We start from the raw sequence: 25,905 nt of genomic DNA, 5'->3' as shown, positions 1-25,905 counted from the left end.
ATACAAATTAAGTAGAACTCTCTCCATTCAACCAATGTATATCTGCCTTCAGTCTTTCCTGAGGCACAAGTGGAGCATGAGGGAAAGTCACTGCTATCTCATTTTCAACAATCACTCTTTCCTATCAAATAAATTAAGACTTACTAGTGCAAAGGCAAAAGGCTTCTGGACTTCTGGGAGGTTTTTGTTTCTTGTTTGGGGGTTGAGGTTGTTTGGGTTTTGCTTTGCTGTAGATCATTAAAAAATTACATCCCTAAGAAATGAGCATGTGCAGAAGGAAACAAGAAGCTATATATTTGCCAAATTAAATCTTAAAATAATTATGTATGCTGTACAAATATACAATGTTAAACATTTACAACCTTAAACTTCCTAGATTACAAAATTCACTGCTCTTCCAAGCAACGCAGTTACCCAGCTTTTCCTTTTCCAAAGCTACCAACTCTCAGGTATGAAGTGCCCTTCACAATTAGGGACAGGATGGGAAAAAGACGGATCTACTGATAGTGGTAGTACCAATACAAGGGAGTTCCAGGCATCCTAAATAATTTAAAATACAATCCCTGCCAGACAGAAAACTGGGAACAGATTTTTGGTATCGAGGTAATGCCAAAGTCAGGTCTTCCTTCTCTTGAACCCGTTTGATTCTGTGTTCTCTGGAGATTCATCTGATGTTCTCTTTGGTAGAACACGAGAGTCTTTGTTCCACACACTGCTGGTACTTTGACCTCCGTCACTGAGGGGTTTTGGGCTGCTTTTCAGCACAGGAGCTCTACAGTCCCCCTCAGGCCAAGCTGCTTGAGGTGATGTGGAAGGCACCTCGCATTGTCCCATCGCCTGCTGGGGCTTCTTGGAAGTTTCTGTTCCAGAAATCTGATCCCTGGCAGCTGAGGCCCCAGCGAGGCCTCTCTGGGATGCAGATCCTGGATTGCTCTGGGCTGACTGCTCACCATCTTTTGACACCTGCTCCTTCCCTTTTGGGCCAGTCCTGCTGGCCAGCCTTGGGTCACGGGGTTTCTCTTGGGTGGGAAGTGCTGTAACCCCCCCGGGTGTGGGGGCACTGCCCCTCCTGGAGTCCACAGCCTGAGCCCCTTGTGCCTGGGGGGTCCCTCTGCCCCCCTGGGGCACTGCCTGGCCAGGGCCTGCAGCCACATCCTGGGGGCTGCTGGCCAAGCTTGGATTTGCAAGCTCAACCCTCTTGCTACTGGAAGAACCCTGCAGAACTGGAGGTGGCTTTATCCCTGCTTTGGTTGGAGGCTGCACTGTTGGCTTGAGCTTCAAAATCTTAACAGCATCATTCCTGTAGCTTTTCTCTGATGTTCTGATAATGGCACCTCTTTTCTGAGCATCCTGAATCAATGCATTCCAGTCTTTGTTTTCCTTTAAAATAAAAGAGACACACACAAAAAATAAATTATCAGAAAGAAATCAACACAAAGGGACAGAGGTGTCAGAGGGAACACAACCCCTTTAATCAAGGTACCTGACACAACTGTCATGGAAATCACTGTTAAGTTCCTTCTGGAATGGAAGAATCTTATGTTTCACTAGCAAAACAGTAAGAGGCACTCTGGCTGCTCTAACACAGGGAAGGCACTTTCAACCATCATTGAGCTACTACTTTAAATGACAATTTCTCTATTTATGAAGACCAGAAGAGTTCTCTTAAACAGAGTGAAACAGGAGCATGAATTTAATGCCCTCTAGTGTTGTAGCCAACATCCCCACCCTTGGAAGGAGAATAAAATTCAAGTATTGTCAGAGCACTACCTACACATAGAGTGGGCCTTTACACACCCCCAAACATGCAGTTCTGTTTCAAACACCCATATCAAAGAGTACAAGCAAAGAAAACACAGAACTACACAAAGCAGTGTCAAAACCAAGAATCCTGTTTGATTCTTGAAAATCAAGGGAAAGTTTTTGGGTAGTTTCTTTTGTTGGAGTTTTTCCTTTCTCATGTATCCACTGACAACTGGAACAATATGGATCAAGCAGGAACTGTTGTTAACATCATCCTCTCCCGACCAGTAGGGAGAAGACTTTTTTCAAACTCCAAACTTGAATTGTAAAGTACTGTGTTAAGATTTAGTTGCAGTGGGAGAGTCATTTCTCACTTTCCTTTTTGGAGGCACGGCAAACAGGTTTTTTGTTTTTTAAAAAGTTTTTGTGACAGCTATAGCCAAAGCTTTCAAAGAAAGCCTGGATTGTACTAGTTTAATACACTAGAAAAGAGTCCCCTTGCACAGACTGGAGCACCCTGAGAATGGTTTTCACCTCTCCAGCCCTGACTTTACCTAAACCAGTGGATCACAGCAGATGATTTGATTGTCACTGTACCTACCATGAGTGTTTTCAGCTTTCCAAGGATGAAGAGGCTGAATCTGGCTCGGGTAATTGTAACATTCAGACGCTGAAGACTTGCCAGAAACCTGGGTGACAAGACAAAACTCTGCTCTGTAACTTCTTCTTGGAGAAGGCTTAAGCATTACAAGAAAGATAATTTTCAATTGCAACAAAACGAAGGTAACAGAAGAAGTTACAAAGGAGGCAGCAGTTCGTGACCCATTCCCAGACCCCACTGCAGCAGCTCTGCCTTACATGAAGGGCTTTGCATGATTTGTGCTTCCTGTCTTTCAATACTCCAATTCCTTACAGGGAATTCCAGTTCTTTCCAGCTCTTGCTGCTGAGGTTTCCTTTCTTAGAGCAAATCCTCTCTTAATGCCAAGCACTGCTTCCTTAAGTGCTTCTCAAAGTACAGAAGACATCAACCTCACTTCACCTATCAAGACTTTAAGCTTCTTTTTCACTTGAACTAAAATAGTTTAATAATATTTGGCATGATTAATGGGAAAACCTTCTACTGAAATACTGAATGCTGGACATGAATATTTTATTTTAAAGGTGACCTGCAGTGGAGGCACATGAAGGGAGACTTTTGCTTTGTCATGCTTCAAGAGAGAGAAGTATATTCTTGCAGAAGAAAATGTTTGTAGTGCAAGTATCAGACTGTCTAGGCTGGTTTTGTGGTACTGAAACCAAACACTCTGTGTATTCCTAAAGTGTGATTTTTACTGGGGCTTGTTAACGAAAACTAAAAAAAAACCCCAACATTTGTGAAACATCTCTAATGAAAAAGCTCTCAAAATGCACAGCTTACTCTCTGCTAGCAAAGATGGCAATATGAAGTCTGTGTAAAACTTAGTTTGAAGAGGTCCAACATCACCACCTGGAACTATGGCCATGGCACTGACCTGCTCTGCAGCACCTACAACCCCTGCAGTAAGACCCAGGGGCAACCCAGAAAAATTGGGCAGTGCAGGAAAAACACAGAGGCAGGAAACAGACCAGGGAAATGGATCCAGCAGCACAGATAATGCAGCTCTCTAGATTGTGGGGGGAAAAAAAGAAATCTTGAAAGACTACTAAATTATCCTAATAGCTTTTAGAATTCAAAATCAACAAGATTCTTTTCTCAGGAAAAAAAAAAAATCTGCTGCCATTTCCCAGACAGTTACTCCTCCAAGTTACTTTTGAAGTAAATTTAATGCTGGACTAGAAACCTTGGAGACCAAAATACTTTGCTCAGCTGCAAGATCATAGGTAAGGGTGATGCAGACTTTCTCATCACACCTTGGCAACGAAACCTGACCCTGAAGCAGAGACATCCAAGTCATCATTTATGTACAGCTTCTAAAGCACTGCACTGCCAAACTTCTTATGCATTAACCTGAGAAGTTTTCTTCCAAAAGAACAGAGAGAGGTTATGTCTAGTGTCAGCCAAAAGCACTGGCAGATTCTACCTGCCTTCAGCTTCCAAACTCAATCAACTCAATTAAGAAATCTCCAAAAAGCATCACTGGTGTTTACTATAGGATTTGGATTCTCTCCCCAAAGTAGCATGGATCAGCACAACAAAGGGTCCTTTATCAAGCACTTAGAAAATTAGTAAAAGAGAAACGTAGCAGCTTAGGGAAAGCTGGTATGAGGAAACCCAGATTTTTATTTCTGTGAACAGACTTCCAACAGTTTCCCTTAAAACCCAATGAACTATAGGAAGGCAAATTTCCACTACCATGTTTTCAACTACAATGATCCATAAGTCCCAGAAACAAACCAACACCTGCTTTAGCAGCCCAGGGATAAAGAGCACACCCAGTATTTAGTTCTTCCTATTTCAGATAAGTAAAAGCCATGTAAAATTATCTGCATCCTGGAATCAAGACTTCCTGCAAATCTCTGCCTAATTCAAAAGATAAGCACATTCATCCACAAATTAAAGCTCCAGCTCATCTGCATCCCACTCCCAGTGACACATATAGGTAGGGATACTTTAATACACGGAATGCTACACCGACAGGAATGCAAGTCACAGAAAATAACTTAATTTTAAAAGCAGCATTCAGAAAGTTACAGTATAGATCAAAAACCAGAAGGAAGATGATTGCTGCAGTACTGATGCAAAGAGCCAAGTCCCCAAGATCAATCCTGCCAAATAGAAACAGTGATAGGCTATGGAAACCTATCAGCATCCAATGCTGAACACACTACTTGGCATTTCCATGGCCTTTTTTGTTCAGAGATCTCCCAACAGTAACATTAACACGTGCAGTAAGACCCCTCAGACTTGCTCAGATCCCCAGAGGGAAACGTACCCAATGGAGCCCCGGGTGCTGTTTGCCCGGACACAGGTCACTATGATGCAGTCCTTCTCCCTGCCCTGGAAGGCATCCACTGTGTCCACTTCCCCTGGGCTGCTGAAGAAAGAATGAGTAAGCTGTAAAATTGTATTAATTGAAGGAACACACTAATACAAACAGCCTAAACACTGTCCTTAATGATCAGCTGCCAAAAGAACCCAGAGCAAATGTCTCCTATTTCTCGCTCCTTGCAGCCTATAAAATGATTCATTAAGCTAATTATGCTTTTCTGAGGCCAGCATTGTGGTTGAAAAGTTGTTCAAGTCACATACCTTGAAATTTTAGGGTTTAATCAGCTTTATTCAGAAGAGCAATTTAATCAAAGCACATACACAAGTGATAACTAAGAAATGGTACAAGGAGACCATGCCTGCTTTAAGCAAAAAGTCTGCATACTGCCTTTAAAGGTATAACCATACAGAAATTTTGGTAGTGCAAAAAGAAACTTTAGAGTTTTTGCCATTAGGAGGACAAACAAAGGACTAATATGCAAGAGCCAAGTCCCTCGTGAAACCTTGGTGTTTCTTTACCTGTTATTCTTAAACAATTTGTCCATTTGTTCTTGAATTTTCTTTTTCTGTGCACTGTAAGGGGTGATTATTCCAATACGACGCAGTCCCAGATCCTTCCTTTTTTCTTTAATTGTTCTAATTAATTCCATCACCAGCTTCACTTCCTGAGGATTACTAAAAGAGCTGAGTGAGACAGAACAGAAACATGACAAATTCATTTGACAGCTCTTTCAAATCCAACACTTTGGTCCAATTTGTAGAGGAACTGTGAGTCAGAGATTGTCTTGAACTTTTGCTGCCTCCCTCACAGAGGCTCAAAGAGCTCCTCAGGGGTTAACAACAACAAGAAGGGTTTAGCAGAGAACGACTGCACTTCCAGTTCCCTTTAAACTATGCAGCTTTGCTTTCCTTCCAGAATAGCCAAAAGGGGGGACTGAGCCTGCCACCTTCTGGCATTACCTCAGCATGCAGCTGTGAAAGGAAAACGCCACAGATAAAAATTAATCAGGAAGTCAGAAACTGTTTACTACACTTAAACTTTATGTTTAAAACCAGTTTCACATAAAATAACCAAAAATATTTAACACATGTTTTAGTATACTATTTTTTTGTAAAATCAAATCAAGTTGAAAATGCAGCTCTGGATACTTAATGCACATTGGGAACCAAGAGGACAGAAGACAACTCTTCTCCAGATAATTAAGTGTCAGCAAATCTAAAATCTGAGTAGAATGCAGGACTTACTCATGGTCTCGCTCCTCCTGACCATCTCCTACATCAAAAATAAGATAGGGCTGGAATGGCCAGTCTGAAGAACATCTGTTCTCTTCTGTTGCTCTGTAAAGAAGATTTTTATCACCAGGTAACCATACAGAAATTCTCATAATTGATACTTCATTTATTTACACCATGGTTATCAAATACAAACAAACAACTTTCAGCTTTTTCCCCCCCAGACTCCTTAAATTTTACTAGTACCTGAAGCCTGAAAATTAGCCCTCAGCAGTAATTATGCTGAAGCAGTCACAGCACCAAGCCTGCCTGAGTTCAAGGAGTGTTTGCATGGTGCTCTCAGGCTCCTGGTGTGATTCTTGGGGTGCCCTACAATGGGACAGGAGTTGGACCTGATGATCCTGATGAGTCCCTTCCAACTCAGAATATTCTATGATCTGGTTAATTTGCATATGATAACCAGCTCAAACAAGAGATGGAATTGAAATTTTCTCCCATTTCCTCCCTCATCCAATCTCAAGAACTTTTAGATTGAAAATCTAAATAACTTTTGTCCTGATACAAAAAGGTTTCTTGGAAACAACACCTGCTTGGAAAGAAGAGAGAGCTACTCACTTGTCAGTCTTGAGAGCCCTGCCATAAACATAATTGGATGGGAAGAGGCAGATGTCAGGGTGCATCCTGTACTGCACAGTCAGCTGCACAACGGGCAGGCTGCGGAGAAGACTCTTCCTCACTTGCTCCTCCAGGTGCCTGTGCAGCCTGGCCATCAGGGACTGATCATAGCCATATTCCTGAGCTTTCTGCCAGGGAGAAAAGAGGAGATTGACTTCTGGCAGACTCAGGTCCCAAATTAACTACAGAGATTTCGTTTTTTAGATTTAAAACTATTTGGCATTTTCTTTTCATCTTCTGAATTGCTGATAAAATGACAACTACTTGAACTTAAGTTTTCCATGTGTGTTACTCATCTTATTTTACTAGAGGTCACCTGTGTAAATCTGAATTTTTGTCAGTGTAGCCTTTAGCAAGACAACTTTCCCCCTGTGAGTCACAATAAAGTTTTAACATCTTCACAATAACCAAAAGCAAGATCTTCCATGTGGGAATCTGTTAAACAAGCACACAGCCTCCAGACAATTTACCCTTCTGGAGAAGCCAGTCTGTTCTTTCTTCTTTCTTTATCAGATGTTTACAACAATCCTCCTTATGGCTGTATAAAAGAAATGCTCCTACATGTTCATCCTTAGAACACATCCATAGGGTGAGGAAGTCCACATAAACAGGCAGTCATCATCCTCCATATTCCTCAAGGAATGTGACATTTCTATCCATCATTTTCTATAGATAGTGTTCTAATACTACATCAGCATATAGCGTGAAGAAACAGTCTGAGCACTTACTAGTGATTTTACAGTAGGAGGAAGCTGTTTGTGATCTCCAACCAGGACAAGTTTACTACAGCGATGGATCAGTGGAATCAGTGTTTCAACCTCACAGGACTGCCCTGCCTTTTGTACATACAAACAGGACAAAAAGTAGAAGATTAAGAAATGGAGTGGAGGGAAGTATATTAAATTTCCTGCAACAGACCCAGAGTATCTCAGACAGGCATTTTAAAAAAAAAAAAGATTTTTTTTACCCTAACTAAAACCCCAGAAGTCCAAACAGATTTTTCTTTCATTATTAAATATACAGAGGTCTCTCCAAACAAATACAAATATAACCCAGCCATCTAGAAATCTCTGTAGGAAACAACACACTTTAGCCATGATATTTAAGAAAAAGCTATTTACCATTAAAACACCAAACAAGTCAGGAAAAGAAGCAATGAGATGCTGTTCTCTCTCCTATATGGCAGGACAGGCTGGGTATCAGTTAAAAGGTTGGGATGGAGGCATCAACCCACAATACATTACACCAGCAGCCACACAATCACAAGTAGCTTAAGGAGAGAAGAGGGCAGAACATGCTGAAGTTTACTTTGAACTTTTACTTTGAAGTTTACAGAAGCAGCTTTACTGACCTCATCCACAATGACACAGCAGAAGGGACCAAATCTTTGCCGGCCTTGCCGCCCGAAAGCTGATTCCAGCAGCCCCCCTCCACTGGTGCTCAGTGTGCAGCAGATGATGTCAGACTCCAAGATGATGTCATCCTGTACCTTCTGAGCACGCCCCCGAACCTTCAAGTACAACACAACACCCTGTCTCCTCTTTCTGTTCTCTTGAACCACCTTAGAGCAATTGCTAACTGCCTGGACAGTTCTAACAAGTCACATAAAAACCAGGCATTCACCACAACTGAAGGATGTCAAGTATATAAGTACATTATATACATTTTATTGGTTTTGTTGAAGAGCTGCCCTAGAGATAAATTCCCACCTCCTTCAGCTGAGATGCGAGCTGTTGTCTCTCCTTGGAAATTCTGGCAATTTCATCATCTAACATTTGACTCTGGATTTGGGGTGGAAAGAGAAACAACATAAATACCAGGAACAATTAAACACACATTTCATATATATCCTCCCATACCCTAATTAATTTCCTTAATATTTAGACTTGTTCAGACTGCCTTTTAATATCAAACGTCTGAAAAAGATGATCAGTTTCTCAGACAATGGTCAATATATTAAGACTTTCCATACACAATACTGCACTTCACGTTTCTGTGCAACTGGGTGTTTTATCATCAGAAATCTGTAACTTGAGCACAAGTGCCAATTTTTTAGACAAAAAGATTTAGAACCTCAAGCAAAACGTATCCCAAAATCTCAGATATGGTAACTGTCTTTTTCCAGTTAAACTGAGTTTTGAACTACACAAGTTAAATCCTTGTTTTCTCCAAATCTTTACAGTGGTGATTTAACACGAATAAGAATACTGAACACTGGAGCATGAAGTGGCCTGATTGATCTGCTGAAAATTCTAGTATAAATAGACCCCAAAAATCCTGATGTAAAGTTCCTCATTCCCTCATGTGATGCTAACCAATATTTCCATTACTTGGAAAAGCATTTGAAGAGAGTTACTGTTCAGAAATGGCATCAAAACGATGAGTTCTCTGCTCTTTATGAAGTTATGAAGTAAAAAAAAAAACAAACCACAACACATGAACAAGATTAAAAATACTATTATCTTACCACCTCCCTCTTCTGACATCTGTGCATGGCACGCTGACGAGACAGCAGGTCCAGCTGCTGATCCAGGGCTGCTTTTTTCTTCTGCATATCCTGATCACAGTCAGTTGGCTTTCTTTCTGTAATAAAACAAAGGAAAACACACAGAAGGAATTTTAAAAACTGTGTGACAGCAACACTTGCTCTCAGTCACGCATCTTAAGTTTTTAAGAACAAGCAAAAAAACTCTTTGTTGCATTTTGCCTTTTTCCATTGAGGTATGTAAAATAAAGATCATGAGACTTGGTTCCAACTGTCATTCTCAAATGCTGCAGAGCCATATTGCTTAAAAATAACAGTTTTAACATGCATTTATTGTAATTTCTTTAAAAAAAAAAAATCAAGCAACAAGTCCTTTTGGTGACTTCTTTGGTTTGGCTTGGATTTTAAGCCTTATGTAAGCTGACTTTTCCCACTAAGACTGACAAAAACAATGCTTATGAAGCACAGTTGCATAAAAATCTTCTACCAGATCTTCCTTCTTAAAGGACACTTAGACTCAAGTATAAATCTTCACCAAGCTCTCAAAGATTGAAGAAAAGCCTGATTTCTGTGTAACTTACTCATTCTATGTTCAACTTGCTTATCCAGGCCAAACCCCCGGACTTCACTGTTGATAGTTTTTTCAGCACCAAGTCGCACTAATTTGATATCACCACAATTTCCTGTTGACAAAATTAAATCAAGATACTTTCAGATTGCTCCAATCGTCTCTGCATTTTGGTACAAGAGAAAAAAAAATGTAAATATCATGGATATCAAACAAAGCTTTTCATTTTCTGCTTTTCAGGAGTTTGCAACAATTCACTTGTAATGCTGTAAAAGCAGGTACAAAGAAATTCAGTAATCTCAAACTATATGGAAAAAAAAAGTTGCCTATGTTTCAGTGGTGGCTAATAGTTAAGAAACAAGAGGACCACCTCTTATTTTCAGTCTTCTAAAACTTAGAAAATTCCTATACTGAGTACCAGTCATGTTCTGCAGGAGGAACTAAGAAAGCAAAGTCTTACTACAGTACCAAAAAAGCTTTACATGTAATCAACTGTTCCAGTTTCTCCTTCAGCTTTTGTCTCTCCAACATATAAATAGAATTTTAAAATAAACCATACCCAAAGGCTCCTGTCTGTTTTGGCATTTTTCCTTAAATGAAACGATGATCTTTTTCATTAGTTCATCAACAGCAGCATTTGATGGTGCACAAACCAGAAAACGGTTTGTCTTGGTCTTGAAATTTGGTTTTTGTGTTGCTTTCTCATTTCTAGTGTTCTGTAGATTAATTAACAAAACAGGGTCTTTAGATTTTTTTCATTTGTGACTTAAAAGCAAGACTCTACACTCATCTTAAATCAGCAGAGTATAGGCACGACTGCACTTGGATCTCATTCTTATAATATGTCTTACATTGAGTAATAATAAGTAAAATGTACTAATACTATTTGCATTAATTCCCTGCAACAATGAGGTATTTGATAAATCTACTGTATGCTAATAGGAAAACCATTAAATGGGACAGGCCAAGTAACATTTTTCAGTACATCAAAATATTAAGGAAACAAAATTTTAATGTAACAAATGATTACATATAAATTATTACATGTAAAATATTGCCAATTGTGCATGTTTTCTTTATTTTACTTTAAGTGTTTTCCAAGATTAACAAAATTTCCACCTTTATACTCTATATAGTGTAGATTGAATTAAGTTAGCTTAATAAACTACACTCCCAGTAATTACCAATACTACACTCCCATTCAGTTTAAACTAAATTGACTTCCATTAGGAAACCAAGGATGTGACAATCACATCATGCTCACTTACTTCTCCCAGAACACGAGACAGAAGCCCAACAATAGTTTTTGATTTCCCTGTTCCAGGTGGTCCATGGATGAGGCAGATCTTGGGAAGCTCTGGGTGTTCCTTTACCATGGCATAAGCTGTGTCAATGGCTCTCTTCTGACCTTCGTTGTATCCATTCATAGCCAATGCCTGAAGGGACAGGGGGAAATAATGCATTTCTTCAAGTTGATCAGATTTTGTATCATTTTAGGTATTTTCAGAACATTCCCAGCTTCTCTGGCTATGACTCACAAACTTAAAGGCCATGGAAGTTTTTGATTCTAGGTTTGCTCTAGACGCACACCCAACCCTGACTCAAAAGCTGTAATGTAAACACCTTTGTCTTGTATTATCTTTTCTGTCTGTCATTTCCTGGACACCCCACTTGTGTCAACAGAGCCGAAAAAACTGAGTGAATTCAGACTCCTCTCTACCCACCCAATCCATCAACTCTGAGAAACACAGCACCTCAGTGCTTCTGAAACTTGTCTGTTTGCACATGGGCATCTCAAAAAAAACCCAAAACAAAACCAAGAGCACACAAAACCAGTTTTGCAAAACCCATGAGATCCAAACACCCACTTTGTCACCCCCAACTCTCACTTCTAGCTGTAGGACTCACAGCACTTTCTGAAGCTGCAGGTAAACTTCTGGGACAGAAGTAGTCATAACTTGGATTTAGGATGGGTCTGATCAGGCAACTCTTGTGCAGCAGGAGCAGAGCTTTGAATGTTCGGCGTGTGGTCACCAGGGAGCCAACCACCACACACTTCACTTGCTTATTCATGCAGAAAGACAAATTGCCTCGAGTTTGCACAGAAAGATGGCAGACAGTATGCTGCTCATTTTGTCCTGTTAAAAAAGAATATCCAGATTGATAGCTGAAAGATATTCAATCAGGTCAATCAAAGTATTCACCAGGAATCAGGTGCTGCCTTTCACCAGAGAGCCAGCAACTAATTATTGCAAAAAAAACCCAAGCCTCTTCTCCCACACCCAAAACCCCCTCAAAACCAAGTGTTCTGTGAAACAGCTCAGATCACTGATTTATTCAGGCAGCTTTAATGCTGATACTTGGTAATCCTGGTAATTCACAACTTCTGTTCTGGAAGGTAGTGAAAATTTTAGTCAGCAAGACCACTGAAGTTCATGGCACTTCATGTATTTTAGCAACACAGTCCTGCAAATGTACACAGAGCACTTATTGTTAATTTCCATTCTCACACAGAGCATCTGTATTGAAGGAAGTCACTAGAAAACTGCAGAGAAAGCAGGTCTGCAGCTTCAGGTCCTTGTTTTTAACCAAGATTCTAGCACCAAACAGACATGCTACAGTGCAAAACCAATCCTATTTCCTCTGGGGTAAGTGGTATATTAATTACAATTACCAGCAGGCAGCTATGAAACAGCATTTCACAGTACCAGGAAGAAACCCACTTTTATTTCAGTCCTGTTTACTCACTAGCTGCACACCCAGATGCACGAGTGAATCGTTTCACAAGACCAACGTGACGCTCTGGCTGGGGCTCCATCTCACTTTCCTCCCTGAAGGCATCTTTTTTCTTTTGGACCACCAAAAAGATTAAGTCATCCTCCTTTGGGTGAAGTTGCTTTGCCAAATCACTTTCTTTAAAATGAGCTAGGCAAAAGACATTTTTAAATGAAAAGATTAGCAGGAAAATGGTTGCAATGACTCCATGACTACAGAAGTGCTATTATTAACATACTGCAGTAATACCCATCTGATAACTCTTAAAGCCATTTATTAAAAGCTATAGCAAAGGATTATGAAGAGTTCTAACTCTATCCTGCATTCTTGAGACTGAAAATAGCACAGTATAAAAATACAGCAAGTCAAGGGCTATTTTATATCCCAAAAAAAGCTGAACCAAAATCCCAAATGAGATGGAATATATTCCAGCAGCAATCAAATAACTTTTTGTACTATACACCTAACACACAGATTTCTTGCAAAATATGCATTTCTGTTATAAGCATTCTGTAAAGTACCAAATTCAAGACCTTTTCTATATTTAAAGCAAATTTTAAAATATTTCTGCCTGTAAGTATTAATTCATTAAAAGGCATTGTCTGCTGGAAAACTGTAAGAGGGCTTTATAAAAACAAACAAAGAAACAAAGCAGTAACAAAACTCTCTTACCTGTAAAATTAGCTGTAAAATTTGCTGTATTCAAGTCAGAAGAGAAGTTCTCTAAGTTGAAGTAGTAACTCTTCTCTCTTACTCTCTGGTTTTCTATCCATTCTTTTGCCAGCTACATGTTGGAAAGTAAAATGTGAAAAATACAAATATGCTTCGAAGTGTTCAGTGTAGTAGAGCAGGTTACAACTGAACTTGAAAGCACACAAACTGTAACTGAATGATTGGTGCACTTAGCCACTATTAAAAGAATTAAGTGGGAAAATTATTTTTGCATCAACCTATCCTCTCATGTAAGTTCTCAACACAAATTATAACTTCACATTCTTATCCTCTTTTTGCAAGTACTCTAATTGAAAAACCTCAGCTTTGTACACAGAGATTTCTATTTTAAGCTTTATATGCTATGAAGAAAGAGGCACCACCTCCTTGTTCATGCTAGTGGAGAAGTGTGCCCATAAAAACAAAGCAACACTGACAGTCCCCAGTCTAGATTGATCCCCCCAAAACATTCCTCTATTCATATCAGTACCTGAACAGTTTCAGGAAGTAAACAGAGGACATAAACCAGTTCTTAATCTCTTGGTAAAATTTACTGGGGTTGATGAGAACAAATTAGGAGGCACAGAGTTACTTACTGTTTCAAAGGCATTAAGCATCATCAAGGGGAATAACGTATCAAAATAGTGTTTCTCCCCCTGAAACTGGACTGGAACAGAGCCTACTAGAGACTGCAGGAGGTCACTTGGAGGTCCAAGCTCATTGGACTTGGCAAACATTTGGTAAGTCCACTTTAGGACTTCATTAACAAAAATAGTGTGGTCCCTCTGCTTGGAGTCAAGGAAGGGAGGAGGTTGTTGGGCAGCCCTCCGGGCAATGTTTGTGGTGTTGTTACTCTGCCTGTTCAGGGACTGGAGCACATTGTTACAACTCCAGAGCTGAGGTACACTCAAGGAACTTGGAGGCTTGGACGTTTGATTTCCTGTTGGCACAGCCTTTGCACTTGCTGGCTTTGCTGTATTCTCTTTGTTCCTTGAAGCTGGTGGTGGCTTTTTAACATCCTCTAAATCCTTGCTGAAGGCTGCATTCCGTGAAGAACTTGCTGAGCTGAAAATTTTGGTGGTGGAAGGCTTTCTTGTTTTAGAAGGTGGCAGGAGAGAGGGTTTGGCAAACAAGTTATCTGAATGTTTACTACAGTACTCCCTCGTTTTTTCCACTTTTTCCATACAGTCTTTGTGCTTACATATCATAACAGCAGAGGATTCCCTCTGTTGAAGGCTTTCAGCAGCACCCATCTCCTCTGTTTTTTTACTAGTTATAGCAGTATCTACAACACTTTCTTCCTCAGAACATATATCCATATCCACAGGATCTGACTGAGTTAAAAATAGATTATCATCATCCTCATCACTGTTTTCATTTGGTTTATATCCATTTTCTTTTGAAGTTGTTTTCTTGCACTCAGGCTGGACATTGCAACCTTTCCTAGAAGCTTCATCTTTATCATCTTGAACAAGAGCAGCAGCAGAGAGACTTGAATTCACAGGTAGATGAGAAACCATCACACCATTATCCTCTGATTTTCTGTTTGAGTCAGAAGAAACAGGCATTTTAGAGAAACGTTTCTCCTCCTCCACAGGGGGGCTTTCAAATTTTCTCTCAGTAGCAAAGGGAAAAACAGTCTCCTCCCTTTTCTTCTGTCTTTGATTTTCAGCAGAAATCCCTGAATTTGCATCCCCCTTGCTAACCTTCCTGCCTCTGCTCTCAGAACTTCCTGCAGGATTTTTCACACCTTTCTGGGGCCTCGTCTGCCTGTAATGGAGCCGGTCCTGGCAGGCTAGCAATTTTTTGTTATATTTTACAGACAAATTCTGAGGAGCAATCAGTTTACTCTTCCGTTTCTGTGCCACTGCCACTCTCCCTGCAGCTCTCCCGTGGCTGCGCAGCTGCGCCACACTCTCCAGGGAGCGCTGCGACAACTCAAAAGCTTTGCGAGGTCCCTTCTTCAGACCCAACTTTTCTGCAGTTGATTCTGGTGCAGGGCACTCCCGAACTTTCCTTGGAGGTACCACAGCAGGCACTGACCTGCCAGGCTGGGAATTTTGAAGGAGCAGGTGCTTTTTATTCTGTGCTGTTTTAAGAACAGGAGGTCTTTTAGGACTTCTTTGAGTAGTTCTTGCTACTTTGGATTTTGCTGCATTCTTCCGTGGGCTCATGATGTTTTTCTTAAGGGCCAACTTTGAAGCTAATGACATGCTAGATGTAGATGCTCTGGGTTCAGTTGATTTGGAGTCCAGGGGAAAGTCTTCATTAACAGGACCCTCGTCTCCACAGTTCTCCAGTTGATCTTTTGCATTTCCCTTACTAACAGATTCTTGCAGCATTGACTCTGCTGCTCCCTGTGCGTTATCAGCTTCTTTCAGACTAGAAGTATTGTCTGTCTGCTTTTCTACCAAATTTACTGCTTCTTCCATGACACCATCACTTACATAATCATCATAACCCCATTCATTTGTGTGATCATCCAATAAGCCATCTGAATTATTACCATCAACCATTGGTGAAACATAACCTTGTTTATACTCCTGAGTTGCTTCTGTAGTATAGTCTTGAGTATCTTGCCAAACTGAAAAGACATCACCCTCTGTTTCAAATTCAAAGCACTGAGAATCACAGTCTTCAAGTGAGAAGGGAGAGTTTGGTGCCTTTGATTCAGAAAAGCCACTGGAAGGTAAAGGCTGCTTTTCAGGACACACATTTTCATTCATCTTTTCTGCTTCCTCCTTGTAAACCACAACATTATCTTCATCAGAAGAGTCTGAAATTACTATTATTTGATTATCATGTCCATCACAGGAGGACTTAGTACTCTGGCCAGCACTGGAAGATCTTACAGCACCTTTCACTTTCCTTTTAATATCACCTATGCTGTGCTGTACTGAGCCCTCTTGGCTGGAATCAAAGGGAAAATTGACACCTTTGGCATATGCAGCTAAGGATAATTTACTGAGGTCTCTGTCAACCTGGGAGTCTGTGAGAGGATTATCTTCAGCAACTGTTTTCACAAAATTCTCCTCTTTCTTCCCCACATTGTTTTCTCTCTTGAAATATTCTGAAAATTTTAACAAACTGTCACTTGATTCACTCTTCACTGACAGTGGCCTGATCTGAGAAGTAGGGTTGGATACACCCCTCTTTCTTTCAGAGGTAGATGGGCAAAGATCATTTTCTGAAGTTTTCTCTACACAGAGGGTCTTTGAAATTTGGCCTTTAGAGTAATGTTTTTTAAAAAAGGTGCTTAAATTAGGCTGCTCCTGGTCTGAAATTTCCATGTCAGGGTCCTTCTTAAATACAGACTTCAACAACGGACTTGATTTTTCTTCAGTGGATTCAGTTTTCAGTATGGTGTCAGTAACCTCTGAAATCAAAACAGCATCTTCATCTTTCTGCACACCAGGTTCATTTTTACAGGAGGTAGAGCAGCTTTTTAAGTCAGATGGATTTGTTGACTGTGATATTTTTGATGCTAATCCTGTTTTCTGGACCAGTTTTTTCAAATTCATAAGTCCACGTGCATCTACTTTAAACTTTGAAGAGGAACTGGAAGACATATTGCTTATGGGTCCTGCTTCACATTTGTTTTCCAGCTCTCTGCCTCCTCTCAAATCTGACAGTTTTGCACTTGGATTTAAGCACTGATTATCTGTACTGCATTTCCCTGACACAAGACCACTGTTCCTATGTTCCTGAGCTTTCCCACATACTTCTGTTGCCAAAGAGTTCTGCAGGCAGACATATTCCTGAGTTGTAAATTCATTATGTTCCTTTTTAATATTCATCAAAAGGCCTTCTGTGGACATCCAAGATGTTGAACCTTTAGAAGCATCTCTACATCCCTCTTCCCAGGCACACTTACTTCTAGAGAAGGGGTTCTCTGGACAGTCTTTATCTCTGTCTTCCTTTAGTGTGACAGCAAGTGATGAACACAAGTCATTTCTGCCATGTACATCACCACATCCACCCTTCTCCTGCTTTGAGATGTTGGGCAAAGCTGCAGAGCTTGCACTGTTCCCCATGGCCACAGAGGTACTCAATGCTCTGTCCTTTATATATCTTATGACTTGCTTTAAACACAGTTGTAATTCCTGGGTTTCCTGGATGTTCAGCTGCCAACCTAAAGATAAGTTTCCTCGCAGAAGAAGATTGAGTTTGTTCAGGTATTGCTTGCAGAGAGCCTGCTGCCCCAGCTGACAGCCCTCTTTCAGAAGGCTGCGTATCAGCTGCACACAGGCATGCTGCACAGAGTTAGAAGCTTGTGAAGATCCTCCTGAGGAACCCCTCAGGGAGTGCCCAGGGGATTTTTCAGTGCACCGGGTGAATGCTATAGCTGGCAGCTTAGCACATCTCACCACCACTTCCACCCATTCTTGGGAGCTAATCCACAGCAAATGCAGACACTTCTTGTTTCTGTGCAGTTCAATGATGGACACCAAGATCAGAAGAAAAAATTCAGAGATTTTGTCACACTGCTGGATTCTTTCATTGAGTATATCTTTGATTTCTGAGTAGAGGTAGTGAATGACCTCCACAATATAAGCTACACCCAAGTCCTTCAGATCCATAAGAGACTGAACAAAAGGGATGAACCACAGAAATGTGCTGTTATGGACACGCATATCTCTGCCAATATCAGACTGAAGCACATTAGCCAGTGTTTGCATATCTTCATACATGTTGGGGCAGTAGTCTGGACAAATGGCAGTCTTCCAGCCAGTATCCTGAAAAATAAATTCACCACACATTGCACATTTCATTACAGAAATCTGGAGGTTAATCTGTGCATAAAGGTTACTTACTTTCAAATTTCTACTTCACTTTAAAACAACAATGGTGCCATTTTGGAGCACAGTCTAACACTGGAAAACATTAAGTATATACCACTATTCCATACCCAATCCATTAGTTTAGAATATCATAAAACAAAAATTAAAATACAAGAACAACTTTTTGAAAAAAAAACCCAAAACTTTATGCAGAGTTTATGTTTCTTTAAATCTCGATACAAACTCTTGAGCTTTAACACCACTTCTGCCTAATTCACAAAGACATCCTTCTTTCCTTTTACAGCCTTATCAGGTAAGCAAGAAGTGACCAGACTGGCTGCTATTTAGGGCGCGTTATAGCGACATACATTAATATTTTTTCTTTAAAATGTTATTGGTAGAAATAGAGTATTTTTCCCTCCATATTTTATAGATGGCTTAAATTAACAGTGTTACTCAGTGATCAGAGTTTGAAGAATAGAGAAACAGAATATTTGTAGTACCTTCTGAAGCTTTTCTGTGTTATAATTATATACAATCTGACTGCAAGTAATCATGTCATCGTTGTAATCCGACTCTGGTTCAGATTTTGTCCTAAAAGGAAATACAAATCCTTACAGACTCCACACAGCTAACAGCCTACACGAAGGACAACTGGCCAAGACACAGATTTCACTTCTCAAATACTATCTGAGAACAACTACAATAAACTCACAAAATATGTCACCCATGGAGAATTCTGGCATTCCCATAATTTTACCAAGAGTTTCAGATGTGACAATCTTCTTTAAACTGAAGTGCAAGTTGCTTATAGTACTAAATAAGCCCTACAAATTCCGTAGCCCTCCTGATCAGGAAGCTCCTGGAAAGTGTTACAGACATCATTGTAGTCAGAAAGAAGAATATAATTTTTGAAAGTAACCCAGTTTTAGGGGACCTCCTTCATCTTTTCATTGCCTGAAATTTGCAACATCTGATTTTTTATTGTTTTTTTCCCTGCCACCTCCCTCCCCCAACACAAATTAAAGCAGCACTGACAAGAAAACCAAGACCAAGCTACTATGCTACCTGTTTTCAAAATCCCCAAACTGTCCAATCTCTTAATAAAACTGACCTCTTACAGCTACTGCGTATATTTTTTATTTCATTGTTGTAGCTCACACTGTTAATAATGGTTTGAAAGGCTTGGACAGGATCAATCAGTTGACCCCAGACTTTAGATCCGAGCTGATCCAAAATAACCATGAAGCAATGCAGTGCTGGCCAGAAGGGGTCAGTGGAATCATCTGAAACATACCAGTAATATTGGGGAGAGTTGAAATGCAAGAGTCCTGGACATTCTTAGATTAATCTGAAGTTGAAAGTTGGTGGTTTTCATTAATTTTTCTTAATTACTAATATTTCAGTATTGCCCAAATATTGTATAATATTGGCCATCTTCCAGAAGATACATTAACTTCAGTTAAGATCACCTCAGCTTTACACTACTACTTAAATTAAAAGTTAATTTACTCAATTAAACAAAGAAGTTTGATAAAAATGAAGAAGAGGCTATGGACTATCTTAATCTCAGCGTCAAAATTAGTTACCAGCTGCTTCTTTTTCCATGGTGTGAAGTATAGACTGCATGAAATCATTTTGTTTCTCTGGTCCCAGCAACAAGGAGTCCATAGCTTGTTCCTCCAGCACTGTTAGCAACATACAAATCCCTACACACAGAGAAAAAAAAAAGAAATAAGCAACCAGTCCATATATTGGCAAAAATTTGTTCTAATTTTCACCAAATCAGGGACCATTTTCCAAATGCCATCAACAGTTAACACTTGACCATAGAGATCAGCAGCAATGTGAAACTAAATCAAACACTGCCTTACTAGAGCAGTTGTGCAACATTCTATTTTCCCATTTGACATGCCCAAAATAAAGTAAACAGCACTTATGAAACAGCCAAGCTCTGACTTAAAAGCAGTGTTTACAAGATGAGAGGCTAAACATACAAATCCACTTCTGATCATCAAGACTCACCTAGCCAATAGTTCTTGTAGTTTGTAGTATCATACAAATGAGATGGCAGAAGGATGAGTTTACCCTTTTCAAACATTGAAGAGTTGTAAATATCTGGACTATCAAAAAGCCCCAACTCAATAACTTTGAACAAGCAAGTCAGCACTTCCTGCAAGTCATAGTAATCATCCCTATCAACCTTCCCTAAATTCCTTGCTGTTAGGATGGCCCATCGGCGAATCTAAGGATTAAAACAAAAAAATTTAAACCAATAAAAAGAGCAAGTTAAATTACAGAGCTGTAAGATTAGGAATCACTGCTACTACTAATGGGACAAAAGTGTATTTTTACTAACATAAGGTCTAATAATGACAAGAGTTTTTCAAAAATAACCTCAGAAACAGGATTTCTATACCTACAAGAGGATGTTGGTGACAAAAATTAAAACTCAGAATACATACAAATAAAATTCCTTGGGATTCATGTGACACAGGGATAGCATTTGAGTTTGTACTTGCTTTATATTGTTTAAACAGTTCTGACTCATTTACAACCTAGATGTTTGTACACTCTAACAACAGATGTGAGGTTGTGCTGTCAACACAGGGCACTTGGCATTTCTTGCCTTGGTGGAACCATTCTTATGATTCTAAGGAAACTTCAGAATTTCAGGAAAAGGACAATTCTATTAAATCTTTTACAGTTTCTTTGGATAACTCCAACACCACTACTCCACACTGGTGTTTAATTAAACCAGCTTGGAAAAGGTATGGCAATGACAAAAGTCAGTGGCAATTACAGGGCATTTCAGAAGTACACTGCTTGCATGTAACTACACTGTTTATACTTTTTCAGTCTTCAAGGTTCTGAATATCACTAAAATGTGAGAGCTTGTGGGGACCAAGAAAAAAACAGAAAAGGAGAAGGGGATTAATACACTAAGTTACAAATCCTGTCACGCTTGAGAAGAATTCCATTTGGGAGTACAGCATACAAACATCTGTAAGTTACATCTGAACATCTGTACCTTCTGCTGACTAAATGCAAGTGATTCTAGTAGTTACTGAAAAAGAAGAATCTTCTCTCCTTCAGCAAGAGTAACTATATTTTTACTGGAATTTCTTTTTTTTTATAGAAATATTAAGAAAAATGCAGAAAATAGAAGACTTACATTTCTAAACATTACTATTTTCAAATTCTTTTGTTAGAAATCAGAATCTGTTCTGATGTTGTTTTAAACTAAGTTTAAAGTAACTTACCACTTCATTTGGGTGTACCAAAAAGAGATAAATTCCTGGATATTTCTCAAAGACCTGAAAGGAACTGTGATTTTGCTCCATTCTACAGAGCACTTCTACACACAGTTCACCTAGAAAAACAAACACAGTTATAGTAAGGACTAATTTATTTGCTCCCAAAACAATGAACCATTTATTGTCAAAACAAATACATATATACACACACACACAGGTGCTTTGGTTTAACCAGGTGATATTTGCAGCTCCTTCAGCAGAAACAGACATTCCCTTCCAACTGTATAGAGTAAGATACTTACTGACTTTCTTGTGTAGCAGCAGATATGGATATTTCAGTATCTCTAGAAGAGGCACTCTCAGGTTATTCTCAAAATCTGGCCCCACATCATCAGACAGCTGTGTCTCTCCATTCTCATTCACTATAAACAACTCATCATCTTCTCCAGAGTCTTCTTGGATGGATTTCTCAATGTGGGCAACAAGACGGGAGGTTTCCAACTCCCACAAGATCTACTCAGCAGGGAACAAAAAAACTACTCAAATCTGTGAAGGGAGTCAATAAGGCTGTTTTATCATCACGTGCAAAAACCTTAACTTGCAATTCAAAAACCTGCAATTTCATGTTTAAAAAGTTTCCTCCCAAATGCTGTGTGATGCAACGTTTTGGCATGGCGTTCAGACTGTGCAGAACTCTCACTTCAGAGCTAAGATTGTCAAGCAGCTATTAAGAAAGGCATTTGAAGCAGAAACATTTTTATAATTCTGTTAAATATTAATAAGCTACTTCAATAGTTTAGGCTTTAGGTCAGTCATGAAACTTTGTTCTGCATAAAGAAGTGCAAAATATGAGAAAAAAAAAATCTTGCTTTCTCATGTATTTTGCCAAACTGATCAACTTGCTGAATATTTGGAGATTTGGTCCACTTAACATTACACATCTAAAGTGACTGCTCCAAACCTCTATTAGAAACCAAGGTTATTCCCTAGAGAGACAGAACACACCTCTCAGCAGCCCTGTTGCTTCATTTATCTCCAATCTATACTTGGATGGGACTGCCCTCCAGAGCAATCCAACTGACCGTGGAAGTGCAATCACACCCCCCCCCCCCTCTTGGGCAACCTTGCACTTGGTGCAAGTCCCCCTCCCTGGGCCACTGACCAACCTGAAAAAAGTCAGGTATGGATGATAAAAGGCAGAGTACCAGGGTTAAGGCTCCCCCTTCATGCACCTGGCTCCTGATTCCCCTGTTCTTTGCAGACAACAATAACACTCAGTTACCTCCTGACAACCTAACACACCTAAAACCAGACTGTAAGCAGTGGACCAGAGCCCCCTCCATGCACCTGGTTCCTGCCACCCCCTTTCATTGCCTGGGAACAGTTTTGCCAATCAATCACCTCCTGACAGCCCAATACACCTGCACCTGGGGCAAGGACACAGGTGGGCAATGCCAGAACTTACCAGAACTCCAAAACCCAGCAAGTTCTGGGCCTGCACACCTGGCAGAAAGTACAATATTACACAGTCTGAGTTGGGCCAAAATGGAAAAGTACCTGACAAAAGTCTATCATTAGAGGCTCCAGTGGACCTTACAAGTAACAATTCTAAGTGAGACCTTTGGAGCCCTTCTGCAAGGCAGAAAGCCATGGCCACAATCCCCTCCTGGCTTGGGTGTCCCTCAGGCACAAAGCCCTCAAGGACCAAGCTGACAAGGGCCAGAGCAAGTCACCCTCCTCCAGTCTCAATTACTGCCCTTGAGGAACACCAGGGCATTGTGTTTTCTCCCTGTTCAAAGAGGAGCATTTTAACTACAGGCTAACCTCCTCCATCCACCTCTCTACATATCCATGTGTTTAAATACACACATCTGCATTCACCAGAGAGGGTGCCTGTATGTATTTCACTGAGCTGAAATATCTGTATTTGTGTCTCTGTGTGTACAGGCTCTATAAATACATTGAGCATTGCAAAAATCAAACCTTTTGTTCCACCTCAAAACCATTAAAAAGTTTTGCACTGCTGCTAAATCATAACCATGTCAGAACATTTCAACCACAGAACTAACTTAAAGAGGAACCTTTTAGCCATCTGTACTATGACCTATTAGCTACAGATATTCACTTTACAAGCACGTCCACATAAGGGAAAATAAGCTTTCCAAAAATACAAAATTGGATACTAATGAGGGATAATTATAAGAGGTTTTAAACATTTTTTACTGTTTTTAATCAGTCTCACAAGATCAGATTTCCAAAATTGAAGCACAGGAAAAAACTATGAATGCGAAATGAAAGCAAAAGAAGAACAAACCCAAACCTGAAGAGAAGCCAGAAGGAGGAAGAACATACATTAAAGAGCTGTTAGTCTGTTTCACAGGTGTTATTTTTTTCACCTGTCAAACCATCACAGCATGACTTAAGTCCAGGCTATAACACTCAGACAGCAACTTCCCTCTACTGTTTTAGTTCTCACTAATTTGAACACATGCAAAACATGAGGGTCCTCTTGCTCTACAGTTGGCTCTTTACAGCTCAATACAAAAAAAGCAGTTAAAAAGCAACATATCCTACTCCCAAAACCCAACCAAACACAAACACTCCACAAAACTCCCCCCAGCACTGAGGCTGACCACAGAAGCCTCTTCTGAAGTTTCCCTTCAGTTCTGAGTCCTCCTCAAAGCCAAATCTCTTGATTACCTCATGCAGCTTTGGCAGCTCTTCCCGTGCTTTGTGGTATTCAACCACACACTCCAGGCAGTAACAGAGATCTTCATTGGATCCCTTAAGATCTTCCAAGGACAACTCTTTAACGGCATAGCTCTTCAGGAACTCAGTGGTGTCAGAACCACTTGGTGTACACCATCGACATGTGCTCATTCTTTGGATGGAGAAAAGGAGGAATTAACACAAGTTCAAAGATTGCAAGGAGCAAAATATTTCTTTTCAGTGACAAAAGTACCTAGTTTTCAAGGGTGAAGAGTTTTCAGATTTATATCACTCACTTGCAGCAGACATACATATTTTTGGGTATTCTTTTAGCAAACAGGCACTTACAATTAAGCAAAAAATACAGATTAAAGGATTAAATTAACATTGCAGAAAATGAGTGCTGAATAACAAACAGTAAAAGCAAAGCACTGCAAGGGAGACAAGCTACATACTTTGCAAACTATGAAACAACATGTGAAAATTTACTGTATGTACAATCAACCTTCACACTTTAGACAAACCTCCCAGAACTACAATGCTAAAGCTCATTATATTTTTTTTTTACTGGTACCTGTGGAATATAGGTCTAATGCACACAAAAATTAATTAGCTTTTTTTCTTAAACTCTTGCTTAAAATTGTAGGCCAACAAGTCCCCACTGTCAGAAGTAAAAGATATTTAAGCAGAGCTTTCCTGCCTCATTATTCCTATTTAGCAAACATCATAAAATTCTCACCACACATCGCAGCCTCTAAAAAACCAAAAGCTCTTCACTAAACAACAGAAGAGTCACCTCAGACCCTGCTGGCGTGCAGAGCTCCACTGAACACTAGGAGAACAGGAACACTTGGGCTGTTCCTAAGGAAAGGCTGTAACAGTTTCGGGAAGGAATGGGGGAGGGAAAGTGAAACTCCTGCTGCTGGCAGGGCCGGTGCTCACCTTCGGGGAGGTGTTGGCCGTGCGGGTGTCTGCGGTCACATGGCAGGAAGGGGCCCGGAGCTGCCCCGCAGCCTGGGGAGGGGGCTGGGACCCCCTGCCCGCCCTCCTCACAGCCCTGCGCTCAGCGATCCATCCCCTGGGGAGCGGGCCTGGAGGGGCTGCTGGAGATCTGGGACAAGGACAAGGGAAGGCTCAGTGAGGAGAACTGCTCCGATATCCCGATGAACGCCCAGGCACCAGGGAACGCGCGCTTACTGAAGTGATGAACGCGACTGAGCGACCCATTTCACGCAAACACAACACTTACCTCACCTTTTCCTGAAAAAAGAAATAAAAATAAAAGGTGCAAAAATTTACCTACGCGCAACCAAGCAAGGAAATCGCTCCAACAAGCGCCCAGGGACCCACAAACCTCAGCTGCAGCAGCACCCCAGCCCCGGCAGCTCTAACGATGGGCTGAGCACATCAACACCCGCTGCCCGAGCTGCCTGGGCCCACACCGCCGCTCTCCTCCGCATGGAAGCCGCGCCCCGCTACCCGCCCCCCCCTATTTTCCCCCGCAGAACCCCGGGCACCCACCCGCAGCTCCGCCGGGAGAGCCCCGGGCAGCCGCCCCACAGCCCAGCGGCTCCGCTCGAGCCTTTCCCGCTCAGCCGCCCCGGCCCCGCGGGACAGCGCCTGCCCTGAGGCGGCCCTGAGGGAGCGAAACCGAAACAAAAGGAACGGGAAAGGCGAGGAGGGCCTGGGCGGGCCGGGGGGTTGGCGGGAAGACCCAGCGCGGCCCCGTTCCTCTCCACTCACCTCCCGCCGCGGCTCTCGGTCACCGGCCTCACGGCACGGTCCAGCCCGCCCGTGATTCTCTCTCCCTCTCTCTCTCCCGCCCTTCCGGTCGCCCAGCGGAAGGCGGGGAAGGATCCGACCCCAGCCTGTTACCGGGCCCCGCCTCTTAAAGGGCCGGCGGGGAGGGGGCGGCCGCCTGGGAAACTGAGGCACGGAGAGATGGGGGAGCGGGAGTAGCACAAACGTACCAAGTGTCAGAACCCTCAGGACACAGCTA

At 41.1% G+C, this 25,905-nt stretch overlaps 1 protein-coding gene across 6 annotated transcripts; it reads right to left on the bottom strand.

Moving 5' to 3' along the window:
* Positions 1 to 269: 269 nt before the first annotated feature.
* On the bottom strand, positions 270 to 25,735 carry SETX (senataxin). 6 transcript variants are annotated; one of them, XM_071766621.1, is made up of 26 exons: positions 25,650 to 25,735; positions 24,849 to 25,017; positions 23,898 to 24,078; positions 21,500 to 21,710; positions 21,204 to 21,313; positions 19,966 to 20,185; positions 19,530 to 19,649; positions 19,055 to 19,226; positions 18,444 to 18,534; positions 13,756 to 17,895; positions 13,121 to 13,232; positions 12,422 to 12,598; positions 11,582 to 11,811; positions 10,942 to 11,109; positions 10,233 to 10,389; positions 9,687 to 9,788; positions 9,088 to 9,203; positions 8,330 to 8,401; positions 7,972 to 8,130; positions 7,349 to 7,456; positions 6,561 to 6,748; positions 5,958 to 6,050; positions 5,232 to 5,396; positions 4,657 to 4,758; positions 2,345 to 2,432; positions 270 to 1,380 (listed from the first exon to the last, which is right to left on the bottom strand). In XM_071766621.1, exons 3-26 carry the CDS (start codon positions 24,075 to 24,077, stop codon positions 616 to 618), a joined length of 8,046 nt encoding a protein of 2,681 aa, XP_071622722.1. In that variant the 5' UTR covers position 24,078; positions 24,849 to 25,017; positions 25,650 to 25,735; the 3' UTR covers positions 270 to 615. The 6 variants fall into 6 exon arrangements, with proteins under 6 accessions (XP_071622722.1, XP_071622723.1, XP_071622724.1 ...); XM_071766622.1 differs by having other exon boundaries at positions 25,428 to 25,651; XM_071766623.1 differs by having other exon boundaries at positions 4,657 to 4,755; positions 25,428 to 25,651.
* Positions 25,736 to 25,905: the final 170 nt, after the last annotated feature.

The sequence above is a fragment of the Heliangelus exortis genome, chromosome 22 (genome assembly GCF_036169615.1).
Source record: "Heliangelus exortis chromosome 22, bHelExo1.hap1, whole genome shotgun sequence".
Lineage (NCBI taxonomy): Eukaryota > Metazoa > Chordata > Aves > Apodiformes > Trochilidae > Heliangelus > Heliangelus exortis.
Note: the sequence above shows the minus strand (reverse complement) of the source record. Positions and strands in the feature narration are given on the sequence as shown.